Source organism: Nelumbo nucifera, chromosome 7 (genome assembly GCF_055504915.1).
Source record: "Nelumbo nucifera cultivar China Antique chromosome 7, China Antique-T2T, whole genome shotgun sequence".
NCBI classification, from domain to species: Eukaryota; Viridiplantae; Streptophyta; class Magnoliopsida; order Proteales; family Nelumbonaceae; genus Nelumbo; species Nelumbo nucifera.
Window position 1 is genome coordinate 18,348,692 of NC_142655.1, and position 11,734 is coordinate 18,360,425.

The 11,734-nt window shown below is 35.6% G+C and overlaps 1 protein-coding gene across 1 annotated transcript; it reads left to right on the top strand.

Moving 5' to 3' along the window:
• The first annotated feature begins 7,014 nt into the window (after window positions 1-7,014).
• Window positions 7,015-10,065, top strand: LOC104590305 (protein NRT1/ PTR FAMILY 3.1-like). Its single transcript, XM_010248920.3, has 4 exons — window positions 7,015-7,172; window positions 7,487-7,704; window positions 8,409-8,968; window positions 9,048-10,065. The coding sequence occupies exons 1-4, from the start codon at window positions 7,082-7,084 to the stop codon at window positions 10,021-10,023; spliced, it is 1,845 nt and encodes a 614-aa protein (XP_010247222.1). The 5' UTR covers window positions 7,015-7,081; the 3' UTR covers window positions 10,024-10,065.
• The last annotated feature ends 1,669 nt before the right edge of the window (window positions 10,066-11,734 follow it).

An 11,734-nucleotide genomic window follows, 5' to 3' on the forward strand; every position in this document is an offset into this window, starting at 1 on the left:
ACATCAAATACATAAAAATTGCTTTCCCATTAAGTGAAGAGGCTTCACTTAATTGAATGAAGTGGTTTCACTTCAATTAATTAAAGTCCACTTAATTCCATAATGGAAGGATGGTTATATAAACCTAGGCCTCGTTTCTTCTCTTCACCAGCAATTACCATAAAAAAGGGTTTCACAACCGGTGAAAAGGAGAAGACCAAATCTTGTTTGGACAAGAAGACTGAAAATAGTGTTTGGTTTCAATCTTTCTTGTCATGGCAGGTATTTATCTTCAATTCAACAAAATTTTCATGCAATAAACTTGGTTGTATAAGATTAATATAAATCTCCTAGTTATCTGGGCCATATTTGGAATTAATGTCATTTTTGGAGGAGCCAGGAATTTTCTTTTGGGGGGCCAAATTAAACAAGAAAATGTGATAGAGAGTTGAAAAAGTAGGATTTGAAGAAAAATGGATTGAAAAGATTTGGAAATATTACATATTTTTTTTTAGAAAAAAGAAACACCTTTTTATTTTTAGTTTTGGGAGTTTGAGGAGCATTAGGCCAAAGACCCACCATGTATAAATAACAGTTTTACCAAAAAGTTTTTTATTTTTTTTTTAAAGGAACCTAAACTCTTGAGGGGTTGTTCTTCCCCAAGAATCGAAATAACAAATTAGCCGAAGCTCTTGAGGGATGCAATCTGCATTAACTGGCCTATCAAAAGGAGCATTCCGAGCAAGCCAATCCCCCATTTTTTGGGACTGTTGCTGCTATATTTAGACATTTTCAATGCTATATCAACATTTTCTCATACCAGAAAATGAAAAATCGTTTGGGAACTTAGGCCTGGGAAAAAAGTTGACCCAACCTGCAATTCCAACTCAACCCAACCTGGAAAAGCAGGGTTAGGGTCTCATATTTAGCTATATGAAATTGAGAATGGCCCGACCTGACCCAACCTAAAAAAATTGGGTTGGGTTGGGTCATGGGTCAATCCACCGACTCTATTGTTAGGTTTAATTAATTAGAACTATTTGTGTATTGTTAGAAGTTTCCATTCTTAAATCTTTACTAATTAGTTTTTACTCTTTATCATTTACTCTTTGAATTGTTGAATGTTCAAGTTTTTATTTTATGTTTGGAATTTTAAAGTTAATTCCTTTAATTTTGATGTTTTTCATGTATTTTTTCTTTATTTTTAAAGTTTCAGTTATTTTTAGGGATGATCCAAATTGATCCGTGGGTTAACCTTAACCCGAAAATTTAGAGTTAATGTCTAACATTTGCCGAGCTGACCCGAAATCAACCTGAAGTGTCTTGAATCTCTTAGCCCAACCTGAACCCAGCCCATCCAATCCACTTGAGCCATCCTAAATTTTGTAAGGTTTAACTTACGTGGGGTTTTAGTTGACAAAATTGGACTTTTACCTTGTCTTTGGCTGGGCCTAATGGGCTTTGATTGGTCCTTAAATCCACCAACCCATCAAAGGAGAGGGGAGAGGTTTACAAACATTGATATTGGAGAGAGAGAGAGAAGAAATATTTTATTAATATAGATATGGTCCAAATGGAATTGGGATCTACTCCTTACAAAGTGTGCTTCACTCGTACCTTAGAGCCACATCCCACTCCGAATAAAGAGCATATTTCCATAGGGAAAATTCCCAAATAGTATCCTATACTTTGGACCTAGTGTCACTTTTTGGTCCCCAAACTTTAAAATGCGATAATTTAGTGTCCAAACTTTCAAAATGTGACAATCCAGTACCTACCATTAATCAAATGTTAACATACTGTTAAGTTATATTTGAAAAAACACAAATGCCCTTCAAATGTCATTTAATTTTCTTTATCAACCATCTAAACGTTGACAAAAAATTAACAATCCCAAAACCTCGCCTGTTCCATTGAACAAGGGGTCACATTTGTGTGGACATTCTGGTGACCCCAATTTTCTTGAATAGAAGAAACAAAGATTTGAGATTGTTAATTTTTTGTCAATGTTTGGATGGTTGATAAAGAAAATTAGATGACACTTGAAAGGTATTTTTGTCTTTTTCAAATGCCACTTAACAACTGGTTAACAATTTCACGTTTTGAAAATTTGGGTATTGAATTGTCGCATTTTAAAATTTGGGGATCAAAATAACACTAAGTCCAAAGTACAAAATACAAATCAGGAATTTTCCAAACAAATACAAGTCGAGAAATGTTCCTAACGAGTGATCCGGACTCATCCATAGGTGCGCTCTGTGAGGAACAGATCCGGACTCATCCATATGGATGTGGCTTTGGCCCATTTAGACAGGTCAGGCGCTATACATAAATGTGGTTAGTGGGGTTAGTGGCTTTTCTTCAGGTTTGATCCTATGCCTCCTCGATATATTGTAGGGTTGCAATTGACCACGTATACCACAGTAATTGGCCAATTTACAAAGCTTGTACTTTCTACTAGTGAAATTGCCAACTCCCAATAGAACTCAAATCAACCCAGATGACTAAATCATTTCTTTTCCTGACCATATATGTATGATCACTTTCCATTGTAGGCACTTTTTATTTACAGAGAAGTATGGATACACCCGATGCCATGAATTTGGCATTCATTCATGGTCAGGATGCATTCCCCTGTAATAGCTATAAAATTCTGATTTGGGCTGATTTGTCATTTTTCCTATTTATTTATCATATTATCACTGTGGCACTCTATCTTGCAGAAAGTAGAATTAATTCCTCATTAGCCTTTTTTTTCAATGATTCCACATAAGAAAAGTTGAAAGTTTTATAGAAAACGACATTTTTATTTATTTGTGGTTTTAGGGTAGAAAACCAAATTTCAGAAACTGGTTTTTATGAGAACATGTTTCTTGCCTTGGATAGTTGGATATGCAGGAATTAGAATTCCTTTGAAAAATCCATTTCATAACTTCCTCTCTTTCTTGGAAAAATATTTTATTTTTTAATTTTTTTCAATTCATAAGATATTTCAAATTAAGTTTTCAAGGGAAAAAAATATTGTGTTCTTAACTCTAGGACTGTTATGCAGGGTGTTTGGTTCCGTTTACGTTTATTCAATAAATGTTTATTGATGGTGTCACATAGGCGCCATATCATCATTTTCTCTCTCTTGCTTTTCTGTATGCATGGAAAATGTAAAAAGTGAACCTTGGTTTATGTGCATGCCAGCCGTTTGCGGAAGTTATTTTTTAAAGCTTCCACAAACAGCAAGGAGTTTATTCACTGTTATGCTGAAGTGGTGCCTAGTTGTCATAAACAGTTACAATTGTTGCATTTCTCGGTTTTACTAACAAATAAAGTACAAATATTTATTCAATAAACATAAACATAAACGGAACCAAACACTATCCTGTGTCTGACATAGGTATTCCCCACTCTGCAAAACCCAACTTTAGTATTTTGCTTGTCACTTCTGCCCCCCTTGCCACACCATCAATTCTTTGCATTCATTGATGTTTTGTTTTTTTCATGGTAGTGCCAACTATAAAGAATGGAAATGATTTTCTTTAAACCATAAAAAAAAGCAAAGAACCAATATCATGAAAATTTCTTTCCTTTCCACCCAACCAATCAAAGTTATTCTGGATGTTCTTTTCCTACAAAAAATTCTGTGCTGAATTTGATTCTTAGTTTGGATTGAACAAAATCTGTTTCAAACTTCATCTTCTTCTGCATTTTCTTACCATCAATAGCATAAAACTGAAGTTCACTATTTTAGAATATACCATGGACATACATGAAAAAGAGTTACCCAAACAAGACTAAACATGATCAGCTCTGTGGATCATTCATCGAATAATTGTAGGTTTCATTGTTGTATTTATTCTTGATTGGGTTTTGTAGCCTGTCATACATGTTTGTAGCAGATCTGGATTCTTTTAACCATGAGAGAACTCTACCCAGATGACCTAAGAATCCAGCAAATTTGATTCAGACACAAGGAACTCCACATATATATTTGCATGTCATGCCAAAATGCCATAATGAATTTTAAACAATACACAATGCAGTAGAGAATATTTGGTGGTAAATTCCTATCCAACGACAGAAATAACTGATCCCTAAAATGAAGTGTAAGAGTCCCCCTCTTTGAGTCAAAATCTCTTTCTTAGTTGAAACCACAGAATACTGAATCACATTAAGAAGGTAGAGTGCAAAAGAGGAGGCGGTTCAACCATGATAGATAACTGTACAAATTTCTTCTCTTTTGTTGTTCGTATTGATACCCAGTAACCCAGTTCTATTGTCCATACAAAGTGCCACCAAAGAGAGCACTATGTCTCTTAATTTATTTTTCGTAAGCACAGACGTCATCTTTCCATTAACATGCCGCAGAGAGAAAGAGATCTGTTTAGAGGGAGAAGAGTTTGCATACCATTTCCCTTAAAAACCTTAATAATGTATTTGGTTTGAAGGAAAAAGTTGGAAAAGGAGGAGAAAGATAAGAAAATCTTTACCAATCTTATATAGGTTTTTCTAACTTTTTCTTCCTTTTCCTACATTTTCCTTTAAACCAAACATAACCTCAAGAGAAGAGACAAAAGAAAAGGTGAAGTTTGTACAGCTACACGTAACATGTGACTATAGCTTGCAGTGGGGGCATTTGAGAATTCATTTCTTATGTCACTTTCCACATATTGTGAACAAAACAAAAGAAAAAAGTGGTCATTTCAAAATGTTATGAAATGGATTCTTTTTTTCTTTTCTTTTTTTTTTTTCATTTCCATTGTGGATTCAAAAGCCATGCAATTCTGTATCTCCACGCTTAGAAGACTAGAAGAGTCATTTCTGCCTTCTGGTTGTGGAGTAAACATAAAGTGGAGGTCGTTTTACAAGCGCAAGAAAGGAATCCACTTGATGGCATTGTGGGTTGGGATGTATACCGCACCACTAATTAAATTGAAACTATTTCATTCTAGTCGACACACAAAAACGCTATACTAGTGAATTTGCAACATGTAATTTGTAGGAAGAATATGTGAATACTGAACAAGGATAAATCTTATAGTTCTGTTCTTTTAGATTATGTTTGGTTTGTAGGAAAAGGTAGGGAAACAAAAAGAAACCTGTACAAACCTTGTATAGGTTTATGTAGCTACCTTTCCCCCACTTTTCCTACGGCAGCACCCATAAGAATAAGTGATCTATTGCAAGTTGAAGGAGTTAGAAGGACCAGACAAGTAGTAAAAAAATGATTTAACTGCTCATAATTTAACAATGGATATGGCATTTAGTGATTCACGTAACCGATCAATCGACAGGCTTGTATAATGATGATGATGATGTTTCCTTGAAAACATTATTTACATTCTTGCACTAGTCAGTTTTGAGATCATGTCTGTTGACGTAAGTCTCATTAATTAGAGCCACACAGTAGGTATTGCAAGAAACATAAACATGATTACTACTTCATTGCTCTTCTAACAAGAACCAGCTATATATAGAAGTATTAGAGAATGTTTTTTCTTTCAAGGAAAGACTGTTGAGTTGTATTGTTTTGCAAGGGGATCGATTGAATATATTGATCATCAACATTCAAAACTAATGATGAAGCATTGAAGCATATTGGTTAAATTACCTTTTTCTAAGGTTTGGTTTGGAAAGAGTGCTAATATAAATATGTAGAGTAGGGGTGGCCACATGTTGAGTCTTTCATGAGTTATTCAAGCTCGGTTCGGCTTGGTTTAAACTGAGTTTCAAGCCGAGTTCAAGTCCAGTAAAGCTTAGCTCGCGAGCCTAGTATTAAATATATAATTTTTATTATATACATATATACATACATGCATGCTTACATACATACATATATACATATATACATATATAATAAATAATTTTATTATATATAATAAAATTTTTTAATATAATATTTTTATTTTTTATATATAATAGTAAATATTTTTTATAATTCTTAATTTTTTGTCTAAAAAAAAGTATACATATAATTTTTATTTTTCAAAAAAAAGACTTGGCTTATAGTTGAGCTTGGGTTGAGCCAAGCTCAAACTTGCGAGCTATGAACCGAGGCGAGCTCAAATAACTAAGTATTTGATTCGGCTCGGATCGAATCCACCCCTAATGTAGAGTACAAAGTCTTATATTTTGTACATGTGTTGCTAAACCTCTATTTTCACTTTTGCACTCCTTCCAAACTGAGACTAAATTGGATATTAATTCATTTGATTAGTTGTTGTGGTCCTCATCAAAATTAAAATCATTTTACACGAAACGTATTGCACTCATCAGTTGGGTGGAGTTTAGTATCACGCGTGTTGCAGAGCCGTTCATCATCATGTAAGTGCAAACCATATATATAGGCATTTTGACTAGCAAACCAAAATCCCTTTTGTTGGATTAGCTGATTCAAGTACAAATGTTTGTACTGCTTTTTACCTCAGCTCATATTCAAGTCAATTGTAAAGAAATAGCATTTAAACATTTCTTGCTCAGGGTGCATTTTGTATCATGTGGCACAACCTGATGCATTAAACGAGAGGATACCATTTTTCTTGATTTTCAATGCTCAAATCAAATACAAGCACGACACCTCTACAGGACCACAACACCAAACACCTTGTTAGGATCCATACATATTCCAAGAGGTCCTTAACTGTATCCTTTTCTGAGAGTTTCAGGAGAACAAACAGATGTCTATCTTCACCTACGAGCTGTGCCCCAGTAGGTTCTCAAAAGTTGAATATAAAATGCACATATTTAAAGGGAAAATACATCATTAGAAAGGCCTTTTTATCAAAGACCCTTGTCCTATTCTTTCACAAGTATCCTAAGATTCCAATGGATGTTTATCTAATACAGTCCTTAATTAGATATTCCAAGATGATAACAAGACAAAGTTCTCAAGAAATTGAAGGCACAAATCATCACAATTCCCTAGGATGGAATATATCAATTCAATTAATAGAGTAAAGACAAAGCAAATTATGTTGAAAAAGATATGGAATGCAGCTTCACATGCATGGAAGTCAATTATTTATGGTTACACAGACCCCTCTTCACTTACAGTCATCCATAAATATATGGAGGGGCTTAGAACGAACACATAAGGCGCAGTTGAAAGAACATGGCTGATGATGGGAAGAAGGAAAGAGAGGAGGAGAAGGCAGAGGCAGAGAAGAAGCTTGGAGGGCTCAAGACTATCCCATTTATTCTAGGTGAGTTTTCTCTTTTATATGTTTCCTTTCTATATATATGTTCTGCCATACTTAGCTTAGCTGCTTCTGCTATAAGTAATAAAATGCTTTTTCTAGTGTTCTGCTAGTTCCCCATTTGGGGTTAATGGCTATCATTCTCAGATTATTATTGGACAGACTAGAAATTTGATGGCTTCGATACCTTGGTTTTCTTCCCCATAATCAGAGACACATTAAGCAGAGATGAGATATCATAAATTTGTTCTTGTTTGTTGGGTAAAGGAATGATGAATTAATTGATAACTGAAGCGTTTGGTACTGTTTTGCTTTTGCAGGAAATGAGATAGGTGATAGATTTGCTTCAACGGGGTTTCATGCTAATATGATCACCTATCTTACGCAACAGCTTAATATGCCGCTGGTTCAAGCCTCCAATACCCTCACTAACTTTGCTGGAACTGCAAGCTTAACGGCACTATTGGGTGGCTTAATTGCTGACTCGTTTGCAGGCCGATTTTGGACAATTACAGTTGGTTCCGCTATTTATGAGCTGGTATCTTCTCCCTAGTACTGTTAATCCTTATTCTACAGTGCTCTCTTTCTTTCTGTCGACTCTAGAATTAGCAAAAAGGTAGAGAGTTCAGGATTGAAGGAGAAGGAGAAGAAAGATGAATTTTTATATAAGTGTGGATGGAAGAAATTAAGAAATGGGAAGATCTGTAAACCAACCTCTTTCATGTCAAAAATAAAATAAAATAAAAATCATATCTCTACTCAAATACTCAAATGAATAACCATAACCCAACCTTTTTTTGGGGACCCAATGGGTTGCTTAATCCATATATGTATTCCTCCCATGTCTTATTTGAGTGGTTTGTAAATGGATGGGTTGGGTGGATAGTGTGGGTTAGGTCAGAAATTATTGTCACCCCTAAACAATTAAAAACTCAACACATGATCCCTATTTTACTATTTAAAAAAGAAAAGATTATCCCTTGAAAAGCTTAGAAAATCAATCATAAATCATATTATGCAGTTATAAATGGTGTAGGACTGCAATTATTCTCTCAAATTTGTGAAAGATGTTTTGATATTAATTAGGATAATCCCATAAAAAGAAAGGTAAATGTTTATGCAATTTAAGGCCTTCAGGCAGAGTGGACCATAGACCATGACAATCTCTCTCTCTCTCTCTAGACTTTTCTATTTTCTGAAAGATGTATTTCCTAGCTAATATAATAACGACCGTGACCACAGGGACTGATCAGCCTCACCACATCAGCTCTTGTTCCTAGGCTTCGGCCTCCGCCATGCCGAGCTCAAGAAAACTGCCAGCAGGCCTCACCATGGCAGCTCTGTGTCCTCTACATCTCACTTCTCCTCACCTCCCTTGGAACAGGAGGAATTAGGCCTTGTGTAGTAACATTTGGAGCCGACCAATTCGACATGTCTAAATCTAAACAAAAAGCCCGAAGCTGTAATTTCTTCAACTGGTACTACTTCAGCATGGGAATGGCCACACTCGCAGCCTTAACCGCTGTTGTTTATATCCAAGACAACGTGGGCTGGGGCTGGGGCCTAGGATTGCCAACCATAGTCATGTCACTGTCTGTCGTGGCCTTTGTTGTAGGCTCACCTCTCTATAAGAAGCTGAAACCCTCTGGCAGCCCACTGATCAGGCTGGCCCAAGTTGTTGTCTCTGCTGTTAGGAAGAGAAAGGCAGTAATGCCAGCTGACCCTGATCTCCTGTATGAGAATAGAGAGCTTGATGCTTCCATTTCTTGTCATGGGAGACTTCTCCACACCAATCAACTCAAGTAAGCTACAGAATGATTCAATGGCTTATCCTTTACAATATTGTTCAAATGCTTAATGTTCTTCTCCCAATTTCTGAAGGTTCTTTGACAGAGCAGCCATTGTCACTCAAGCTGACAAGAAGGATATCAACACCCCAAATCTGTGGAGGCTCTCCACCGTTCACCGAGTTGAAGAGATTAAATCAATCATCAGAATGCTCCCCATCTGGGCTTCTGCAATTTTGCTCGTCACTGCATCTTCCCATCAACACTCCTTTGCCATCCAACAAGCCCGGACAATGGACCGCCACCTCTCTCCCTCGTTCCAAATCCCTCCTGCAACCATGTCCATCTTCAACATCCTCCCTATGATGGTCGGTCTCGTTATCTATGAACGCCTCTTTGTTCCTGCTGCTCGTCGCTTCACCGGAAACCCTTCTGGCATTACATGTCTGCAGAGAATGGGTATAGGTTTCATGATCAACATTCTGTCCACCATTGTTGCAGCGCTGGTCGAGATCAAAAGGAAAGCGGTGGCAGCAAACCACAACTTACTAAACGAACCTCGAGTCATCATCCCCATTAGTGTGTTCTGGTTGGTTCCTCAGTATGGCCTCCATGGGCTGGCTGAGACCTTCATGTCTGTTGGTCACCTGGAATTTCTTTATGACCAGTCACCGGAAAGCATGAGAAGCACGGCAGCCGCGCTTTACTGGATAGCAATAGCTGCCGGAAACTACCTGAGCACGTTATTGGTTTCACTTGTTCATGGATATTCCGGCAAGAAGAGAAATTGGCTACCAGACAGGAATATCAACAAGGGAAGGTTGGAGTACTACTACTGGCTTGTGACTGGGATACAAGTCTTAAACCTCATATTTTACACAGTCTGTGCTTGGTTTTACAAAAACAAGCCTTTGGAAGAAGTGGAAGCTCAGAGTCAGCCATGTAAACTAGGGAATAACATCAAAGAAGGAGATGTGGAGCTTGCTAGAAGTAGAAACAGACCTTCTAATCTTCCGATTGATGTCAGTGGGAAAGAAAATGTGGATCTTTCTAACAATGACAAAGTTTAAAAAAATGTTTTGGGGTATATAATTATATTTTTGTTAATTAAACCCGGAGTATGAGTTCGATTAATTAATTAATTTTTTAAGAGGCTGTCCTCTTTTAGCACCCAGGAAACATAAATGATTAATTTACATTTATATTTCCTTTTCATTTACCATGTGATCGATGGTCATCTTAGGTAATTGAAAATTTATGTTTCTTAGATTTTTTTCTTCTTTTTCCTTTCATTTTTTCTCTAAAGGAGAAACTTCGCCTATCTGTAGAGTGCAGTATATGGGTTGCTTAAAGTCAATAACTTCAACTTAGAACTGCCACCAAACCAACAATTTAACATTAATCAATTAATTCATTCATTCATTGATCATTCACATAAGAATCTTTGTTTGATGAACTTTTTGATATCTACAGGATAATTACCTTTTTAAGACAAATGTAACTAAACAAAGAAACACTTGCCAATAAGAGAAAAATAAAATGAATCATATTAAAAGATTTTTTCCAATCTTTTCTCAAACCATTGATTGATTTAATTGAGAGGATCGCCTAATGGCCCACTTAAGTTGGCTAAATCTGTTAGAATGGGCCAAGCTCCTAGGTTATTACGGGTGTTTTGAGTTTGGGCTACAAGTATGGGTTATAAGACCCATGGTTTTAGTATTGGCTCTTCTTTTTTTGCCCATTTCCTGTCTCCGTTAATTTATATAGACACAAGCATGCAAAAAAAAACTTGGTATAATTTAATCTTCATAGATGATATCAATATGGCTAAAAACCAACCCTAAATCTATACTACCTATAAAAGAGTGAATGCTCGCTCTTTCTGGAAATTTCATTAGATGTTTTTATCCCTTTTGTTTAAGCATACAGCATGCATAAAGAGTTGGGGATGAGACCAAAGAAGTTGATATTGAGAGTCTTGGTTTACAGGAGAAGAAGATACTATTAGAGAGGTTGTTGAGAGTTGCAGAGGAGGATAATGAGAAGTTTTTGTTGAAGCTTAAAAAACAGATTGATAGGTATTAGAGACTCTTCTTCTTTTTTCTTCATTTCCTTTCCCTTTTTTTGCTGAACTGAACTTTTTTCCCTTGAATATACTTACCAAGTTATTTTCTCTGCATCTGTGTTGTGCTCAAAGTTGGACTTGATATTCCCAAAATCGAAATCCAGTTTGAGCATTTAAATGTTGACGCAGAAACTTATGTGGAAAGCAGAGCTTTGCCAACGATCATCAATTTCTCTACTAACATGCTTGAGGTGAATTAACTGCATTCAATATTTTGATCACCATATATTCATGTATAATCTCATTTGGCCTGTAATCTTTGATACTGCCATGTGCAATAAAAACACACCCTTAGTTTCTTACCCATTAATAAAAATAAGAATGGCTCAATGTTATCGTCAAAGGGCCCTGATTTCATTCTTCCATTTATACCCCTGTCATTAAAATATATTTCCATCTTATTATGTTTTCAGAAATTTATTATTAGTGTAATAATAATTATTAAGTTACATTAATTATTATAGTAAAATTTGTTATTTTCAAAATACTGTAATTACAGTAATTTTAAAATAACTGTAATTCCAATAATAATTATTAGTGTAGTTAAATTAATTATTTTTTTCAAAATAATTATTACACTAATAATTATTATTGGAATTTTGGTGTAGTAATTAAATAGAGTAATCGTTATAATAAATGTTTTACTATAGTTA

Coding starts and splice junctions, on each gene's coding strand:
- LOC104590305 (XM_010248920.3), top strand. CDS start 7,082: ATGGCTGATGATGGGAAGAAGGAAAGAGAGGAGGAGAAGGCAGAGGCA. Junction 7,173..7,486: donor GACTATCCCATTTATTCTAG/GTGAGTTTTCTC, acceptor TTGCTTTTGCAG/GAAATGAGATAGGTGATAGA. Junction 7,705..8,408: donor GTTCCGCTATTTATGAGCTG/GTATCTTCTCCC, acceptor CCGTGACCACAG/GGACTGATCAGCCTCACCAC.